This window comes from Camarhynchus parvulus, chromosome 4 (assembly GCF_901933205.1).
Source record: "Camarhynchus parvulus chromosome 4, STF_HiC, whole genome shotgun sequence".
NCBI classification, from domain to species: domain Eukaryota; kingdom Metazoa; phylum Chordata; class Aves; order Passeriformes; family Thraupidae; genus Camarhynchus; species Camarhynchus parvulus.
Window position 1 is genome coordinate 16,248,136 of NC_044574.1, and position 21,619 is coordinate 16,269,754.

Here is a 21,619-nt window from a genome sequence, read left to right on the forward strand (position 1 = left end):
AGGTTTTTTCAGTTGCTGAAATATAAAAGTTTGTAACATAATCCATATACAGATGCCTAAACTCAGAAAAAATTGTGTCCTACTTTGCTGGGACTTCTTGTGCCCAGACCTTGCTGGGAGTTGTCTTTCCATTACTAATGGAAAAAATTTGAATCATATTGAATGTGCTATTTCTGGAAGTTCTAGTTGCAGTTTCAGATGTCTAGCATAATACTGCAATACTCAGATAAAACTGCCATTTTTTCCTATATGAATGTCAAGTAAAACCTCAGGGTTAAAACTAACTTGCATTTAACACTCTCTGTAGCTCAAAACCTCAAGGTAAGCTTGTTACTTTTACCTCTGGCATATATGCCAGAATTCTTCCAAAACTAGACTGAACAGATCAGATTTAATGATTTGTCAACCTTTGTATTCTCCCTTCTACAGCAGTAATAATAAATGTGTACTAATGCAATGCTTTTCATCAAAAGGTCTCAAACCGCTTGGCATTCACTAAGGAGAAAACAGGAAAATTCATTTTGTTGAATCAACTGTCCTTTCATCTTTCAAGCCTTATAATAGCTTTTCCTGCTAGTATTTACTAAGGCTCAAAGGTATTTCTGATTAAAAAGACGTTTCTACTTCCATGTCTGCCATTGTCCATAGAAGTCTGAAAAAATGTATTTAATGATGGCGTAAGAAATAGTTAATTTAGAAAGGAGAAACTTTACTATTTTTTTTGTTCAAACTGTAAAAGAAACAGAAAACAACATCATGTCTAACTCTCCCTCCTTCCAGATCTATCCTAGTCTGAGTGTATCTCTCCAAAGATTCAAGGCAATATGCTCCACTGGTATGTAAATCAGCCTCATTCCACAGACTTAGAGGATTTGAAATGTACGAGTTGAGCATATGTCCTTCAGAAAATATTTCAGTTTTATCCAGCTGAAACTGAATTTAGAAAATAAATTGCTAATGACACCACCTTTTTACTTCCACTTCCTATCATATTTTACATTTTTTGTTCCTAAATTACTGCATTCTTATACAATAAACCAGAAGAGTAAACCACATGCATAAATTTTCATGTGTTTATTCTTAATTTTCCCTGAATGTCACCTAAAGTATCCACAGAAAAAAAATTTAAATCTTCCTTTCTCTCTTCCCCTCTAATGCTTCCAACTTCTATAGAGCCAGGATATTTTTTGGAATTGAAACAGATATTACAGATTGACTTAATTTAAAACAGATATTACAGATTGACACAATTTAAAAAAAGGGCTTATGTGCATCTTTGTATCCTCTCCACTTTTCTGTAAAAAAATAGAGGTTGTTCTGCTACAGATCTACACACTGAGACAATGAAATATGAATAATGTTGGGAAGGTGTATTCAATTCATCCTCTGTTCTTGTAAAACAAAGAGGTAGGGACTGTATTGAAGGCTGAACTTCCCCTTAAGAACATCCTAAAAGAAGTAGCTCAGAACTCTGCATCATCAGCAAAACAATAGTGGCAAGCAAGATGTGAGGGCAGATGGTGAAAAGAGTGAAGAGCTGCCTTGGAAGAACACAGCTGACTGGGCTGACCCTGCTCCCTGCAGAATTCTGGGGCTCTCTTCCTCTAAAGGAAGAAAATTTTCTTTCCCATTAGGGAACCATTTTTGTTAATCTGTAATACTTCAAATCTAGACCTTAAGGTGTTTTCTTACTAATATATGAGCTTGCTGTCACAGGGCTGGGGGCATGTCTGGTAGGTGAGTTTATGTGATGTAAAGGACCAAAATAATCAGAAGGAAGTTGAACTGGTGAGCACAGAGCATAGCTGGGTGCTTCAATTTCAGCACTGTGCATCAGCATCTCTTCTGCACTCTGACCCTATGCACCAAAAGCAGCTGTTTGGCAGATTTCCCATGGCATGCCAACCTCTGAAACTGCATCTGACACATGATGCAACCAGGAAGGGTCTGCTGAGCTGTGCTGCAAACATGTGAGATAGACAGCAGTGAGGGTGGGCAGGCAAAGTACAAGGTGAGAACCAATGGCCAAAGTCTCATGGCTCAGCACATAAAACTTCACAAGTGTAAAGGACACTTCATTAAATGGCACTTGAAACAAGCCACTGCTGCAAGAGTCATATAAAAAACTTGATTCTTAAACTGCCAGCTCAGGTCTCATATGTAACCCTCTTTGTATCCATGCGCCGAGCTATTGGCACCCAAAAGGGAAAAGGAGAATGTACTCTGTAAACAAACACTCACTGGTAGCAGTAGTGCCTGCTTGCTGCTCTCGTCCCATTTCTGGGCAGAAAATCTCTTCAGCCAACAGATAAATTTTACTTCACTCCTCCTTCAAGGAATACAAATTATAGTGTTCAAAGTGTTCTCCTAATGAGTTACTAATCATCTTAACTCTTTCTTTAAAGCTGCCAGCATTATATCACTCCTATTTCCATTTTAAGCCTCTAAAACTGCTTTACTACTTAAAAAGCATTTGAATCAACATGATCTTTAAAAGACCATCCTCTCCCAAATTTTAAAGAATTGATAATTTTCACTTTCTCAGGCAGAGATAGGGATTAACTCTACCTGTATCCGCTCCTTCAGCTTCTGGGAATGTTTCTTCCTCTCATTAATCTTCTGGCTTTTCTCCTCTAGATCTGCTTCCAGCTTCTTTACCTGCTGCAGTAAAAAACCTTCCTCAGTCTCTGAGCTCTTCTTTTGCTCTGTTTCTCCTTGTTGGCAGTTTGTTTCTATCACAGATTGCTGCATGGCTATTTTCAAAGTGTCTTTTTCTATCTCACAAGGGGCTTGCAGTTTTCTTGTTTTTTGAATATATTCTTCAGATGTTTTCTGGTTCTCGCTCTTCAGGTTTTCCACCTCATTCATTACAGCGTGCCTTTCCACACTACATTTTTCATCTAAATGTACTTTTTTATCTAGATTTTCTCCTCTAAATGCTTTACAATCCTTTAGCAGTCCATCAAATTCCTGATTTAAATGTAGAAGTTTATTTTCAAAGCCTGCAGTAGTGTCTGCTGTGTCTGTAGAAACACCCGTCTGTGCTTGTTTCTCTTCTGTTCTTGACTCCTTCTCTTCTGCTTGTTTTTTACACAATATTAACTCTGCTAAGGCTTCTTCCTTCAATCTCTTGTGGTGTGCTACTGCAATTTCAAGGGCCTGAATATGCTTTCTCAGTAACTGCTCTTCTTCAGCTTTACTTTTACACTGGAGAATTGTTTCTCTTGTCTCAGCAAGAATATTCTGAATTTCTTCTTCATGAGCCTCTCTCAACGCCTGTATACTGTCCTCATGTTCATCATTCTTAGTGTTCAGGGCATATATCACCTATTGAATAAGAAAAATAGAAAAGTAAAGTATCTTGTCAACAATAACCATTAATCCAGTTACTCTATTTATCAAGGTGTTAAACACTAAAAGAGATTGAAGATTAATATTTTTCTGGTGGTGCTGGCTCTTTGTGTTGTTTCGCTTGGGGTTTTTTTGCCCACTAGGAACAGAAGGGACAATTAAACTGAAAAACCTTATAAAAAAGGTGACAAACAGTATTTTTTTAAATTTTGTCACAGATTTCTTTTTTATTCTAGACAAGCTGTCACTTCATACCACTAGTTTGATCTTTAATACAAAGAAAGAAGTTGGGTCCCTTCTCTAGCTGACTGACTCCTTATTTAAAGTCCAGTCCATCAGATCTTCAGTGCAGCAGGACTACTAAAGGCCACATTGCCTTTAGCATGACAAAGTGCTGGGGACCAGCAGTGGCAAATCTGAACAGTGAAACCTGAGCTCCTGACATGCAGTTCATGTGGACCAAAATCACTTATTGATGTAAATGAAAGTATGGAAAGCAGATTAAATTCTGCACTTCTGTCGAAACACCATGGAAGATGCACTACTGGAATCACATTCCTGACAAGTCAGTTTGGTTAGCATTTCAGGGTAGGTATTGCAGTGTAGGTAACTGCAAGCATCTTTTGACTTGATTCTAAGAAATGTACAGGCAATGTTTCAGGGTCTTTTCCCCATAATTTCAGTAACAGCTAAAAATCTCAAAACTGCTTTTAGCAGATTCAAGCAAATCTCTGATGACGATAAGTAATTTTTCCAAAAAACTGATTTAAACCCTTTATTGGTCTATTTTCTTTTATAAAATGCAGAATAATAATTCTCATGACTCTAAGACCATATTACCCTAAGCAGGCTTCATCTGTTACCATAATATACCCCAAATATCTTTCACAGAAGCTGTTGTAGAAGCACCCTACTGCTGCTTCGAAAAGAAAATACTTTTAGAAGCCCACAGTACCCTGAAATGAAGAGTAAATGCCCAACTTAAATTTACAGCTACATATAACTGCACAACAAAATAACTGCCTTGAAAAGACACATGTTTGTCTTTTCAGACCTCCACCAGGCCATGGGAGCTAATCCAGTTTCTACTGGACATAGTTATCTAACTCAAGGAGAACAACACATTATGTAGGAAGGTTTTTTACTTGATTGGTTGGTTAGGGTATTTTAGGGATAAATTAGTGCTCTAAAATCTAGGCTTGGAATTTGTACACAAATTTTGACAGATATTTTCAGTCTGCTCTGAGCCCACAGAAGTTAATCAAAAGATTCTTAGACAATGTTTGTGAAAATCATAGCCTTAAGTAGGTAGGTAAATAAATAAATACAGAAACAATGACACAATTCTTTAATTATGCTCGAGTTGTGGCCCTATAATTTTCAAGCCTTTACCAGGGCAAGTCTCAATTTAGAGTTCAGAAGTGTCTTGACCAGAATAAGTGTCACAAGCCTGCAATTGTTATATAAGTCCAGATTCTGAAGATGTCTTCAGAATTATTGAATTTGTTTATTATGTCCAACCATTTTTTGTGCTATCTGTATATGAATAACACATTGCATTTCAGTCAACCATAAATGAAAGCAAATACACAAATAAATCTTGTGTATAGTCAAGTTCCTCCCTGGCAGTAATGAATTAGGTACAGAAGCCTTAAAAAGTCACAAATGCAAAACACAGTCTGAATATATTTCTTGATAAACATAGAATAGAATAACAGCATCATATTTCAGAAGAATACCAGACAAGAAGGTATTGTCTACATTTAGATAAGTATATTTTGGGGCCTTAGATTACAAGCCATTAATTCCTCTCTGTTATTTTTAACCATTTTCCTTTGAAATTGAAAGAGTTACAGTACACTGAGCATATTTCTTCATCTCACGAGCTAAAATCATTCTATTAACAGTTCTTATCTATTCAGGAGACAGACAAAAAAACTCCAAGAAGATTATTCTTGCCCACTGAATGGCCAGTAATTAGGTTGGGTAACACTTCAGTTAAGTAGGTCAGATGCTGATGATCACATTTCTGTATTTCATTCCACCACTAAAACAGAAATGAACATCCAACCTTTGTGACTCAGACTTTCACTCAATGATAAATTTATCTAGCAAATCACCATGACCTGTCTCATGCTATGTCGTGGTCAGGATTCCTCTAAAATCTGACTTAATCATACAGGTTTCCCAAATTCCACTAAGCCAGCTACTAGCCATTCTAATTACCAGGTGGTAGTTAGACTACCACCAGCACCTTAGGTGAGTTATCTAAAACCATGGAAGAACTTGGCCTCCCTGCCCCATCTATGAATCCTACCCTTCTGTTCAATACTGGCTAGAACCACAGTGAAGCATTTTGATTTGCATGCCCTTAAATTTAATCTTCAAGCTTGAGTGCTGAAACTGACTCCTCCATATCTTAAACTTCTTAAAAGATTTAATTTTGAGATGGCTGCTGCTCTCTACTTTATGAAATTTATACCCTTCCCTTTCACTCCCTACTGAATATAGCTCCTATATTCCTATTCCAGATACCTTATTTTGAAGACTGGAGTTATTTGAGATGAATGCAGTGCTTTATGTGCTAAAAGGAAAAATACTGAAAAATTATTTCAGACCTGTACAGTGTGAGTGTACTAATGTGGTATAAATCCTTTAACAGCTGTGTTGATAAACAGCTTTTAAAAAGCAGCTCTAAAACAGATCATTTGACAGTACAGGCAGAATAGCTTTCAAGTGAAAAGGGCACATCACTGCTCTGGGAGTCACTACCATAATACCAATGGCTTCTGCCTCCTCACAGCTCTCCAAAACCAAATGGATTGGGAAACACTGTACTGAATTTATAGCACCTGAGTGTTATATGGCAGGTTGGTAAAAAAAGTATTACACATATACATTTGAATATTAACAGCGCAGTGAATGTGAATGCATCTTACTTGTCCTATTTTATCCTCCAAATGCTGTAAATCTAAATACCATTTCCTTTCTCATTTTCTTTATGGTGATATAAAATAACAAACGAACCAACCAAAACAAAACAAAAAAAATTGAAAAAGAAAATTTTCAACTGCACCCTAACAGTGAAGGCAGAGTTAAAGCATTCAAACCAAAAATTACTCTCTTCCTACAGTAGTGTTAAATCCTATTCTTAGAGGAACCTGACTGTCATAATGAAAAAACTGGTTCTAGCAGGTTGCTTTTCTAGCTGAGTAAGACAATTTGGTATGGAAGGTGCAGTGACGATACTAAGATGAATCAAAGAAAAGCAAAAGATCACAAATATTCTTCCTTCAAGCCCAAGCTAGTGGACACAAAACTTCCTGACAAAAAAAAAGGGTTAATATCAAAAACGAAACAAAACAAAACAAACCAAAAACAAAAAACCAAAAGAATGAGAAAAGGCCCTGGATGAAGGTGCCAAACAGGCACTACACAAAGCAGGGAAGGAGACAAACTTCTATTTCTAAGGAAGAAGTTTGCTAGAAGCTCACTAATGCCCAGTGACTTCATGCATCACCTCCTTTTCACTTTTCTTTGAACTCATCTACTTGCCAGGCAGAGCAGAGTGAGGTACTGATAAACATACCTGCCTTAAATGGTCTCTTTAAAAGCAAAGGACAGAGAAATTATCAAAAATAACTTCAGTTATTTAAACAAATGGCTTCTCTTTCCCTTAGCCTTCTTTGTCACCAACTCCACAGGCTTTCTAGAAAATAAACCCACTTCCCACAATTCATTAATTAATATTCTAATCAGTCTCTCATGTTCTAACACTGAAGAATAATATCTTTTAATTAAAGTACAGGCCTAGGCTATGATTACCTACAATGCTGATCCCATTTTACATCTGTGCAGATTTCATACATAGGTGGCAAATGATAAATGATATTGCTGTAAGTATGACTTGGGTCCTAAAGAACTAAGTCTCAGCTCTCTCCTTGCATTCTGTGCAAGTTCCAGTAGTTCCCTGGAAGCACAGGAATAATTTAATGCATCCAAATATTTGCAGCAAATGTTCATAACATAAACACATATGTAGTGTTGTGTAGAATGAGAGAAGCTTTAAACAAATTGTCACTCCAAACATCCCAAAGAGGTGCATTGCTTGTATCCTACACCAGAATGATTCCTAATTACAATATTAAAAAAGGATTTTGCTCCAGAAGGTTCCCTTTTATTTCAGGGTGAATCTATATCCTTTCATAAATAATAATAAGGCCCTTGAGACCCTGGAAGAATCTCCCAGCTACCTTGTGCTGCACCACTCTGGAAGAGGTGGTACAGCACAAAGGTAGCCAATGGCTCTGTATGAAATCCACCTGTGTTTTCATAATCTGATGTCTCTTGGGCAGAAACTCATGGTGCAATGTCTCATCCTCTTGAATCTGCCTCAGGCTTACCTTATCTAGAGATTCACAGTAGAAGAGGGCATGTTGACCTTACATTCTTCAAATTGGAATATATCACCCCTTTTCCTACATTTATCATGTGTTACAGTCAGTCTAAAAACCACAATGAAATACTAAAACCTATCAAGAAAGCATAAGCATAAAATGTCTACAGGTTTCTAATATATTTTGGCACGTCTTTTGACTCCCTCTGCTACCCCCTTTGTTTCCTCCCCCCTTTAGTTTAAATTTAATACAAGAAAATAGCACAGGTACATTTATTTGGTCCCATCTTTTACTTTTTTTTTTTTTCTGCTTGGAGTGTAATACTGAACACAGAAAATGGTACTTTAGTGGTTTATGTATTGCACCTAATCTCTCAAGTGTGATCTAACACAAAATGAACGCTGGCCTAAATTTTACTAAAGAGACATCCAGCTGTCCCTCATTTGTATTTTACAGTTTCTAATAAGCTACAAGAATAATTGCCTGGCAATTTAAGAATTAGGAAGGTAAAACTATATTGCAATAATATTTCCACAAGCCGAGCAGGTGCTAAAAAAGACACCTATAATTTCAGCACAGAAAAAATATGCTGTAGAACCACAAAAGTTAATTGGGGGTCCAGGAAGTGTCTTGACTGCAGTAAGTGTCAAAAGACTAATCTGTGTTGTATGAACCTCAAAAATGTCTCCAGAATGACTGAATTTGTTTGTCTATGTCTAACCACTCTGTCAGATGTATAATGTGCAAGAAGTAGATCTGTCTGACAAATTTATGTTCTCTGTCCATTGTTGTCACTGTAGACTAGGTGAATTTTTAGTACTCAAGTGAAGTCATCAATTTTGTGTCAATAGAAGAAAAAAAAGACCTTATTTGCATGAAATTCACTGATAATTTAGCTCTGTTTTTTTGACATGTCAAGCTCTTCTAAGATTTAAACCTATCTAAACTCATAGAAGTTTCATCTCAATTATGCTTCAAAAATATAAGCTAATGCATTTCATCAACAAGATTTAAATACAGTGGTGATAGAATTCATTCAATAACACTGTATGTTGTGAAATGTTTCATTACATCCCAGACTTGTGAAGAACTTTAAAGAGTCTAAATTGCAGACACATGTTCAGTTCTTTCAAGAGTTTTACTTTGTTGGGTTTTTTTTAATTATTCTAGATATTTACCTGAAATTTTATGTTTCCAAAAAACCTTCTGATTTGCAGATTACAATAAAGTAATATTGTTCAATTTTACAATAAATGCACCACCCAAAGAGACTTGTCAAGTAAGTTGTCACTTGATTCCCATGTTTCCTAGTATTTACTTTAAATATAGTATGATTTGAAAGTCTTGCAAATATGAGTTGCAGAACTGTTGATTTAATTACAGCTCGAGGTGGAAGAGATTTTTCCCAAACAAATACATGGTTTTGTAGAAACAAATATTATAATTTATTTAAAACACAATATTTATCCCAAGTTTTGCCCTTTATGTAGATCTGTGAGAAGCATAGATAAAAAGAGTCCTGTTTCTTCCTAATCCAAAGCATTATACAGATTGGATCAAATTCTTACTCTTCTGTAGTTTGCATTCTCAGAGAGGATTTTTGTAAATTTAAAAGATTTCTTTATATATTCTAGATACTTTGCTAATTAAGAAAAGAAACCATCAGAACCCTCAGATACCCATGAATTTATAAAATCAGTTTCTGCTACTAGAGGCACCAAAATTTTAGTTCTTGCTGCTGTAAGCAAATTCAACTAAAAGATCACAGGGATTCAAAAAGTGATTGCAAAATGTATTGAATAAAAATCCAGTTAGGGCAAGGAAGTATTAAGATACTCTGCCAGTCTCTGGAAAATCTCACAGACCAATGAAGGCAATGAAACTTTAGACAAGAACACCAGTTGCATGTCATACTCCTGTAACTCTCTGGGCACCATCAGAGTCAGGCTATTGTCCCAGACAGACCTCACCATAGTGTTTTTTAAAAGATATTTTTCTTTCAGTTTCTCTCCTCATTTTCAAAGCATCATCATTGGACCCCAAGTCAACATAGTGTTATGAAGACAAAGGGCTACATAATAATACACATCATACTGCTACACTGTCACTGATGTACCCAGGACATTTTTACACAAACATCTGTAACAGTAAAATGGAGCTAGATTGAATACAGCCACTACTCACATTCCCATTTCAGGAAGATACTCTTATTAAGCATATTCTGGACACATTCTGGGATCACACCAATGATGATAAAACCAAGAAAGTTTAACCACCATTTATCATCAGAAAAAGTGGAAGCAGTCTGCAAAGAGTGCAGCAATGCATTGTGGCATTGCTATGTCCTGTAGTCTACAGAAAATTCATTATTTTTATTAAATACTAAGGTATATCAGTATCTTAGTAAAAACATTTCAAGATTGTAAAACATGTAAAAGTATTAGCTATAGTTCTTAACAGCCTTGTTGTCAAATTCTAGTAGCTCTCTCTTGCTGAATGAAAAAAGTAAAATAATCAACTGCAGGCTCATATTTACATTTAAAGGCAGCTTTTCTACAACCCTCTAAGAGGGTTATATAGCTTCAACCAGTCAGTGCACAGTCACAGCCAGATGCTGTAGCTTCCAAAGATAATTAAAACAGAAGACTTTGCTGGTAGTAACCTGTTCTAAATTAAAACTGTGTTTATTTTAAGTGCCTATAAACCAAGTCAGACAAAGTTCTGAATGACAACCACATTAAAAAAATACCATCTTCCTTCAGAAGAATTTCACCCAGGTCATTAACTTAAGAAAAAAAACCCAACCCTATTTGAAAGCAGTCAGTCTGTAGTTTCTTTATAAAATAAAGGCAATATTTCCTCAGTAACAGAGTTATGTGCATTCTGCTGTTCCAAGCTTCGGAAGACAAATGAATACACATGAAGTAAAACGCCAAGTTTGAACCAGCATAGAGAAGTTTGAGTGATTGTGCCCACTGGGGGGTTGGATAAATTAACTCAGACTTGGTACTGCTCTAACTACATTCACAGATTTCCTGCCAGCTTTAAGCACAAGCCACAAAAAACCCCCCAAAACTCACATGTCTATCTCTTTCTACCTAAAAACAGGTTAAGTAGTTTTCAGAACCAGACAAAAGACAGTCTGTTTGTGTACAGGCAGGGAAAACAGTGAGACACTTAACGTGTTTAAAATATGACTCTAGAGGTGGCAACAGAGGGAGTTCTACCTCAGCGTTACAGCTGTTTTAATAAAACATAGAAAATCTTTTAACTAATAAGGATGTGATTGCTGGGGGTGGGGCGGGAAGAACATGATACTTTATGGAAAAAAAGGTATTTTATATACAATATTCAATGCTGGAGTGTTCAAAAGCCTAAAATAGATAGCTCAAAATATTTACATGAGAATGTCTTCAACTGACTTCTAATTTGGGTATAATTTTCACAATTGTAAAATACTGCATGGACATGCTGATTAAAAGAAATATTAGGAGAGAGGTACTATTACAGTGTCACTGAAAAAGGGACTTTTAAATATTACCATAAAAAAAAGAGACAGAACATGAAAAAGCTATAAGCTTGCAACTTTCTTTTGTGCAATTAATGGATCATTAGATATTTTATTGCCTATTGTCTGTAATTTGCATATTAATAATATGCAAAATATGTTGTATATAAACATTAACCAGTATTCATTGATAAAGAGACTTGAATTCATTATGTACTCTCTGTTATAAAGAAGTCTTGAGTTGTCAGTTAATAAGACCATCAGATTGTCTGAAAACTTGATATAATTAGTGCCAAATTTGTATGGCAAGGAAGTAATTCCATACATAGATGTCATTCTTATCCCTTGAATTAATTTAAATAATAATTTCTAGCTATCCACATAAGATACTAGGCTTTTTCCTAATAGAAGTATGGCTTTAATACTGCTTTTGACTAGCAGATCAACACAATTTTATTTCATTGCACATGCATTTAATAATACAGGAGTTCCTTTTTGGGGAGAACTTTCTGTAAGGAAAAACATAGTAATGACAAGTTAAGAAATCAGCCTGCACATTCTTGTCAGCTCATAGGCAAAAATAATGCTAGCTTTGGTAGCAAATTGTACAAAAAAATAGTGAAAACAAATACATCAGAGAGTACTTAGGGATAGGGATGGCTGATTTCATTGGTCTTCTTAGCACATAATTTAAGCAGTTTTAAAAATAGATTCTCTCTATTTGCCTACATGGAAATAATTTTTTATATTCCTTGCCCAAAGGAAAAATACTGTTACTCCAAAAGCATGATCCTAGTTTTTATTCTATTCTATTTTCCTTCATTTTTGTAGAATATTGAATATATCTCTAGAGAGTTGAGATCAAAAAGCCTCAAGCACACAGGAGAGCTCTGGTAGCATAATAACTAACTGCACAGCAGCTGAACCACTGCAAGCACTGGTTACTGAGTACAGCAAACAAGGTCAATAAACTTAAACTATGTGAAAAAGGCCACATTTTTCAACAGGAATATGAGTAAACCACAGAAGTGCTCTGTTAGAGTTACCCAGCTGTTAGGTGCTTCCAGAATAAACCATTAAAATTTGATCATATTTCATGACTGAAACCAAGAAATGTCTGATAGATTTATGGCAAAAAAAAAAAAAAAGCAGGAAAGGTTAAAAGATGTAATATATAGCCCTGCTACAAGACACTGCAGTGGTGTACACAGTTTATGCCCTCACACACATGTCAGGTCACTTGCTAAATTCTTAGGTAAATTTACACCCACAAGAGTGCAGCTAACAAAACTAAATATGAGCATATTAGTGCAGAAGTCAGCCATCCCTCCCTTAAACAATGAAGGAAAGAGGGTTTTGCTTTTCTGGCTGATTTTCCACTGAAGCTTATTAAATAATGGTCATATTTTCTACCTTGCTGACTGAGCTGAGGGGCTGAACCTCCTAGTGACTGCTGGTCAAAGGCAGTCAGAACATGTAACACTTTGAACTGCTCCACACAGAGTCATTAAGGAACATCTGCCTACGTTGCTGCTTCTGGAAGAGGAACACACTTGCTTCCCTTTGACATTTCTTTCCCCTAAAGGGAAAAAAGGATTTGCAAGTGCATTTTACCAGCAATTAACTTGTCCTTGCATCAGCACTCTCTTCCTCTGTTACAACTCACAGTATCTATACATACACAAAATTTTTGCCAGACTACTCGAATTTATTTTTTAGTAACAATCTACTTGACCAGTAATACTGCAATTTAAAATGTGCTTCTTACAACAAGGCTCCCAGGTTTGCAATATAGAGTCAGATGAAGCCCAAAGGAAAAAAAGTACTTGAGAATAACTTTTCTCTCATTAAAAAATACCCCTCCATTGGTATCCAGGAATTTGTTTCTAAGAAGGAAACCAAACTACTTTGTGGTTTAGGTAGCCCTCTGATCACCAGGTACTGTCACCTTTCTAGGTATTGATATTGGGCTTGGTTTCAGAGTTGCAGTCCAGAACAGGAGGTTTGGTTTGAGCCTCACTGGCAGAGGTTTGCAGAGAAGCCTGAATAGCATGGATATCTGCAGTGTAGCTAGCTCCTGTCACCCTGTCCAAACTGCCTCTGTTAATGAAAGCTGATCCTCAACACCCTTCTTCAAGAGCTCATTTGAATTTCTCATCCTATTTCAAGTAAAAAGGACTATGCCGAGAAACCATAAGCACATGAAAATCCCTTAATAGCCGGTAGATGTTACAAATCCATAACTTGGGGCAGCAGGAAGTGACACCCCAAGTCTTATAAAAGTCACCGTGCATCTTAAACTCCACGTTATTGCTAAACAGATACAGAAGTACAATGAACTGGGAAGCCTGAAACAGCAGGCCATGAGTCCAGTGTCTGATGGAGAAGTTTGAATGTCATTACTGGTATTACTTAATAACTACTACAAAGTCATGCATGCTGCTACAATCAAATACAATGTATATACACCCATTTCAAGCGAAGTGAGCTACAAAGAACTAGCCGTCTGCGGCTCAAAGCAAAAAAAATACTGCTAAAGGTCTGTATTTTTTCTGGCTACAGCCAAAAATGTGCAGAACAGAAAAAATGCATGACTGAAGGTATGACAACTTCCTGTATTCTACCTCCACAAAACCAGAAATAGCAGGGCAGTAGAATGGGAGCAGCTCTCAGGGTCACTGCCCAAATTACCTGTTGGGATTCCCTGGATCCCCGTATCCCCGTATTCCCCTAACCGGCACCTTCAGACATAATCAGCACTACACACAAGGACAGGAACTCATCACCTCACCCAATTTGGTTCCTGTTGATACCTTATGTACTTTGCCTTTGAGAGTAGGAGGAGAGAGAATGGAAGTAAAAATCTATATCTTATACCTAATTTACATATTTTGTATTCATCTCACCTGGCACAACACTGAGTAGATGAATAATAAGATCGTTATCTCCTCATCAATGAAAATCTACAGTCACTGAAACAGGAATTTGCAGCTGTGCAACAATACACAGAAGTATTGCATACTGGGTTAGAAATAAAAAAGGAAAGTACTATGGGCCATTTAAATTTAGAAGGGATTTTATTATAATCATTCAGACTGTAATATAACCAAGAAAACAGTGCTTTAAAAGGGAGCTCTCAAAATTCCTGGGCCAAAAATTACTATAACAAATTTTCCATACAGCCATTTTTCAGTTTATCTGGTGTCAGATTTTGCTTCTTACATGCTTGCCATTGGTACTGCATTAGTCTACACAGAATTCAGAAGGGAAAGCATGTGATTTAAATTCCAGTTGTGCCATGAATGCTCTGTAAGTGTAGTGTTGTTGCAGAGAAAACTGCTTAAAAGCCACATTCCAAAACTGAATTATTTGCTTTCCAGAAGTATTTTTTAAGCTTCAGGTATAAATAATCTTTATTTCAGATAACTGAAAAGCATCTAGAGGGGAAATTCTATCAAAACTAAAGAAAAGAATCCACACACACTTTAACAGTAGAAATTTAGCAAAAGACATCTGAAAAAATGACTGCAATAAAATCGTGCAATGTGTGGGCAAAAGTAAGGATTACATTATGCACAAATTCTATTAAAACATACAATCAAAGAACCTGTAAAGTAAGTATTGGTATGGTACAGAAGGTATAACATAGGAAGTATATGTAATTAGAGGTAGCTCTTTTTTATGTATTGATGCACGATATACACTATCGTGTATAGTTATCATGAGAATGATAGCACTGTAACTAGTAAGCCATTCTAACCTGAACATCTAAATGACTTATTCTTTGACCTGCATTTTCAGTCAATGTTTTTTCATTGCTAATAAGTCTCTATCAATTGCAGCGAGGTTACAGACCATGTAAAAGCTGCATTAGTAAACAAGGGTAGTAAATAGGTTTTCTTCACTGACAAAGATGCAGCATAAGAATAGGTTAATAGATTTCCTACATACTTTCTCTTACTTCTTATCGCGGCGTGGAAAATATCGAATAGTTCAGCATTGACTAAAAGTTTTAAATACAATATACCACGTAATTTAGTCCTGTCTCTTCTCCAACTCCTTTTACAAACGTCATTTAAAGTAGCTCTTCTTATGTGCATCAGGAACAATTAACCGCGAGTCAGAGTACCATTGTACTGTAGCACCAAGCTTTGGCTGCAGCTTTGCAACAATATTACCTGAGAACATAGAAAACTCAAATAACTTGCAGTCTTGGTAATTCTAGAAGCAAAGCGGATACTGTCAATCCCTCTCAACAGCTCCCAGACAAGCCCCGCGTCTTCGCAGAGCTGGAGCTCTTCCCGTTATGGTCGCACGGTAATTAGAGCAGCTCAGTGCGAGCCGTCCATCGGCTGCCACAAAGGCAACCCCTAAGGATGGGCTGCAGCCCCCGCGGGGAACTGTGTGCGGGGAAGTTTGTGCACCGCGGTGTTCTCTGTAACAGCCTAAAAAGAGAAGAGCCGCTTCCCTTCCCTCCTCTCACACAGGGGCACCAGAGGAGACAATTCCCTGACACCCCCGGCCAGGGCAGCCTCACCTCCCTGGAAAAACTGCAACAGCGAGACTTACCTTAGTGAGCTGGGCAATCTTCTTGCACATTTTCACGTGCATTTCCCGATTGCATTCCTCTGCCGAGCCGCTGCGAGCGGCATTAGATCCATTGCACGTCCCGGGCTGATGAATGTTGTTTATGCCAGAGGCCATTAGGCTTGAATTTTAATCACGTCTGTCTGCGTACGCTCCGGGGAGCGCGATCCCGGCCGCGCTGCTCGCTCCCCGGGCTGAGCGCACTCGCAGCCCCGGCGCTGCAGGAACTTCAGCCCCGAGCAGGGCACGCTCCGGCCCCGCCGCTCCCCCTCCTCTGCAGATGTCCCAGTCCTTCAGCAGAACACCCAGGCGAGCAAGCAGAGAACAGCATGTGCAAGCGTCCTGATTGGGATTTTTTTTCCCTCCCCTTCTCTTCAAATGGTTGAGCTTCCGCCGGGAGAAGACGCCAGCGGCTGGGTGCTACAAATTCCCCGCTGGAGCCTGAGCCTGCCTAGAGACAGTAGCACAGACGCTGCCGGGGATCTGTTGTAGGAGAGATTGCCTGAAGATCAGATCATGCTGCCTTGTTAAGTGTCAAAGGATTGAAGAGGTCATCTGAGAAGAGAGTACTGGCACCTTTCACAAGCTCTGTTACTTTTGGCAATCCTCTCTAAACCAGCATGGGCCCATAGGTGATGAAGAAAACCTTTGCTCAGCTTTTGCTGCTGTGCTGAAAGCAGAATGGGAGCCAAGGGGCCCACAAGCACAGCTGAGCCCAGGAGCTGTGTCCAGGATCCAGTCTGCCTGCTTTATCCAAGGAGACTCCATTCCCTTCACTTATACTAAGAGCACTGGGAAGGTGCCTGAAGAAAACTGACAGTATTACAGGTCTCTATTTTTTTTATTCTTTTTTTTTTTTTCTGCATACTGTTTCAAAGCACTCAGGCTTGGACATGTAAAATAAGTAAGGGGATGGAAATGGCAGGAAAATAGACACACAAAAAAGGCAGGCTATTAAGATAATGGGATTTTTAAAGAGAATGCTTCAGTGAAGTGTTATACGAGATGAAAACTGTTTGTGGACACGTTTAAACAAGTCTAGAAGAGAAGAAGTAGGAGAAGGCCAAGTAGGGTGAAGTAAGAGGTAGAAAAGAGGAAAAGGGAGAAAGAACACATGAGAGAAGCCAAGAGCTGCCCAACACCCCTCTGATGTGTCACTGCAGGCAGTGCAAGAGACCCCACGGAAATGCTGAGGCTCCACCTCAGGCCCTACTGACTTGCAGCCAGCCAGAGGGGTCAGGAGGCTGCTTCTGCCCTGCTTGCTGCCCCTACCTGGAAAGGCAGGCAGCTTTCCAGTCTGATCTCCTGGCAGTTCTTGCCATTCTTCTTGGGTGAGAAGCTTCCACTTTGCCAGTGGTGGGTTTAAAAAAAGAGCACCCTGAGGACTATCACAATTGAGGAGGAAGATTATCAGGTGTCAGTTAAGGGTAGGGCAGAAGGAAAACAGAAAAACCTTGGTGAGGACAAAGAGAGACAAAGAACTGTTAAGAATAACACTCCCAAATAGAAAAGATCATGGCAGAAGAATACCTAGAAGGCAGTGGGGAAAAGGAACACTGTAAAGATGTAAGAAGATAAGACCTTGGGATGGGGAAACAAACCCTTGATTTCCAGGAGAAAAGGAGAGACTCTAAATCTCCAGAGGCTGAAAGTCTGCACTTCAGGAAGGAGAGGAAATGAAGACTGAGAAATGCAATGTATAAATGAAAATGATCACAATTGCTGAGACATGCTAAGCAGAGCAATGATGTTTAGCCCAGAAAGAGTATTAATAAGAAAAGGTGAGAAATAGATCCTTGCACAATGGAATGACAAGGTACAGTTTCTTTGTTCACTGGCACTAGAGTCCAGGATGCTGCTGGAACTTCTTCTGTGACTAGGACATAGGGACATGCCACTGCTAATTGTCCGATTAAGACATGTACTCACACATAAGTTTAACTCTGTTAATATTTTATAATACCTTATCTATCTGGTCATCAATTTGAGAAAAAGCCTAGGAATTTAATTATATGTAAGATATTGATTAAATTGACAAGCTTATTAGGACAATCAAGAGAAGAGCAAGGGCTGGAGCAAAGTCCTAACACATTGTTTCCTCAGAAAAAAATAGAACAAACTAAGTGAAAATAGAAAGTAAATTAAGAAAATTGCAAATGGTTTTACAAGTACTGACAAGAAGTTATCACACAGGTGGACAGTAACATTTATGGTTGTTCTATTAAACATTGGACCTGAATGAAGGAGTAGATAGAGACTTGAGACACCTGTATGGGCAGAGCAGAGAAGAACAGATCTTCAGATACGTTGGAAAAGGAATAAACTACTGAGATATCTTCAAGCAGTCTGTTTATGTATTTTGGGGCCTTAGAGGGAAAGAACTTGAGACTTTGGTACAAGATGATGTTTTAGCAGAACAAAATTTGTCACTGGTGAAGTATTCTCAGTCCAGACAAGACTTCTCAGACAATATTTCAAACCCCGGAAAAGTTTCAATCAGATCTCATGCACCAAAATGCAACAACAGAAAATAAATTTACAGGTGACTCAAGTTCATTAGTTTCATTACTCAAAAAACCCAACTTAGTATCAAGAACAGAATTTCAGCAGATAATGCCAGAATGTTTCAATGAGCATTTAGCTTTTTTTTTTTTTCATTGTAACTGATCATGGAATCACCTAAAAATGACAAAACAAGGATGTCACAAAGCATAATCTAAATGCGTACTATACAAATATGGGTTTTGTGAGAATCACCTGGAACACAAGTAAATTACAGAATGTGTCTGAACTTGGAGCAGTAGATAGCAAAACCAGTTTAAAATAAAAATCAAAAATCTAACCAGAAAGTGCATACACTTTTGCTTGAATTATTATTGATGCATTAATTTTTGGTTAAAAAAATTTGTGAGAGAAGGTGGTCATGTCACTACAGTTTTTATAAATCTTTGATTAACTGTACACAGGTTTGCGTCTTTGCTATTCAGATATATGAACTAATTTCCTTTTCATAAAAAAAAACCCCAAAAACATACATGAGCAAAAGACTATAAGCCTTCCATTTTTGATACCTCCTGCTTGTTGAACACTCAGACTACATAACTTCTGCAATCTCCTGACTAGCTTCTAGTTGCTATTAAAAGAGCCATACCCTCAAATTCCAAGACATAAAAAAAATATATTTCTGTTGCAAATGTTTAATACATAAGTTTGCACCTTTGTTTAACACATTGCAGACAGCTTTCCTAAAACATAGTTAATACAGCTCAATTCTTTCAGTCTTTGTCTGAACACTAGTGCTCAGTGAGATTTTTTTTTTTTAAATATACAACAGCAAAGTTAAACTGATTCCCTGGATTACATTTTACTGCTGTTTTGCAGTCCAACAAAGTTTGCCTCTGAAAATGGTAGGACAAGAGTTAGTCATTAATTGTCCTGTTATGTCAGGGCTGACAGCATGGGGCCCTGGGCACCCTGAGCTAGTGGGTGGTGTCCCTGCCCATGGCAGTGCTGAAGTGGCAGCAGGAATTAGATGATCTTCAAGGTCCCTGCCAACCCAAGCCTTCCTCTGATTCCATGTTTCAAATGAAAAAGCTGTATTACTAAAACTGACTTCAAACCTCTCAACTTAGTGTGTAAGTAAAGGAAGATACACCCCTGAGATTCTAATTCAATTCCTAAATCACTATCCTCATTTTTGATGTCCACTTACATTCACTTTGGTCCTGGAGTAACTTTTTGATCCCAGAACAGAGAATCTAAGAACTGTTTCCTCTTTTTTTGACAAGAGGGGGAAAAAAAAGGGGAAACAAAGATAAAAATAACAGTTAGAAGACTCATAAAAGTTATGCAGCTCAGGTAATTCACTAATCCATTTCCAATTAAACTTGTTTTGGGATTGAATGCAAGAAAAATGACAAATATGAAGTGTTGCCACTGATACATCTTGGGTAATTACCTGTGTTATACATAATTACATATAAAAGTATTGTATATAACTACTTTATATTTTTCATTTCTCCGCACCTCATAAAACAGACAGGATTCCAAAAGCAGCAGAAGGGCTACTGATTTCCTCTTTGACTGAAAACATTAACTATTCAAAAATGTATATACAATTTTATAGCTGACATATACATATACAAGTTTTGGAGGAATGCGGTGGACATAAGCTCAGATTCTGTTGCATAATGATAGCTTGCTTATGGATGAAACATTATTTTATGTTTTAAATATAGAAAATGGAACCAACCAGACACATCAGATATAAAAGCCCTTGAACGCCTAACAGGATAGCATCAACTTCCATTTTTTATCCAATGACCTACATTTAATATTACCACAAAGCAATTGGCATGCAGCAAGTTTGGCTTACCCTGTGGCACTGTATTTGCTCACATAACAGGACCAACAAAGGAAAGAGAAAGGATCTAGAACAGTGAGTCATGAGAATTAGATCATGGCAGACAAGGTCACTACTTCAAAGCATAAGGAAAAAAGCTGGAATTAATAGAGTGCATTAGCCTTTAGGGCTCAGAGCACCATTCAAGGTTCAGAATTTCATCATTCTTTTCTGGATAGAACTGTGGAATCCCACTGGCTATAACCTTTGGGGCTTCATTACATCCTTGCCCTGCTGGTCAGTCAATATATCCACCCCTCAGGAAGCAGCTGGTCCCCAGTGAGCTCCCACAGTTAGCTCAGCAAGGAACTGAAGGTGCAGGGCAGAGCTGGAATGGATTCCTGGGCCCACAGGAAAAAGCTGTGGCGGCAGGCCTCAGGTGAGGCAGGTTGGGACTCATTAAAGCTGATCAGTGCAGTCAAGGCTGCATTAAAGTAAGCTTTAGTAAAAATTATGATGGCAACACTTCTATCTGTTGAACAAGGTATCTGGTACCACAGAAACATGACCAGCATTTGTGATCCTGCTTCAGCATGCTATTTACCTACATATGAAATATCAATTGTACTGAGAATTTTCTATTTCTACCTGTAAATGCAAAGCCTAGCAGAAATATTTAATGAAGTCTTTACAAAATAAGTCTCACATCCTAGATGAAATCCATGGTAAGGGACAATGAGGTATTCTCCAGGGAAGGTCTTCTTCAGTAGACCTGAGATGCAGGTAGGCACAACTGGGATGCTAAACATGTGAATCAAAAATAATTCAGTTTGCATTATGATTTCACTTAAAATAACTGTCCTGTGTTTTTAATGCCACAAGAATCACAAAGGTTTGTCTGCTCATCTTCCTCTTTGCATCTTCTTGTGCACAGAGAGGAGTTCTATTGCAGAAAAAAAAGCTATATGAAGGTAATTATCCAGTAAAAATACATTAAACAGAAAGATTGTTACACATTGTATTTCCCCACAAAATTTAACCTTAAAAAAAAGTTCAAGTCATTGATGATTTGCATTTGATTATAGGGGTTTTGAAGAGTGATTATTTCTCCAACATAAAATGAAAACTTTTAGAAAAAATGTTAATATGTAAGATTCTATGTACTATTGTATTTGTACATATAGAATCAGTTTCCTACTCTCTAGGAGCAGAAGGTGATTAGACCTGATCTGTATGTTTTAGAAGTTAATAAAAAATATAAAACTCACCTTTAAAATGGAGGTATCTTTTTAAAACACACACAAATGCACGGTAGTATAATATGTCAGGGAAAAAAAAACCTCTGCCACATATTTAAATTATTTTAGAATTTATTTTAGTCTATAAAAGAAGATACTTTGTCTCCAGCTGCTGCCCTCCATTCTTCACATACAG

The 21,619-nt window shown here is 37.6% G+C and overlaps 1 protein-coding gene across 1 annotated transcript in view; it reads right to left on the reverse strand.

Annotated features, from left to right (window-relative positions):
- Positions 1 to 16,609, reverse strand: part of FAM184B (family with sequence similarity 184 member B) — a 35,927-nt gene extending 19,318 nt beyond the window's left edge. Inside the window, exons 1-2 of the mRNA XM_030948303.1 lie at positions 15,826 to 16,609; positions 2,569 to 3,327 (exon numbers count right to left, since the gene is read on the reverse strand). Of these exons, the coding sequence (XP_030804163.1) occupies positions 2,569 to 3,327; positions 15,826 to 15,960 (894 nt within the window). The 5' untranslated portion in view covers positions 15,961 to 16,609. The remainder of the gene's footprint in view (positions 1 to 2,568; positions 3,328 to 15,825) is intronic.
- Positions 16,610 to 21,619: the final 5,010 nt, after the last annotated feature.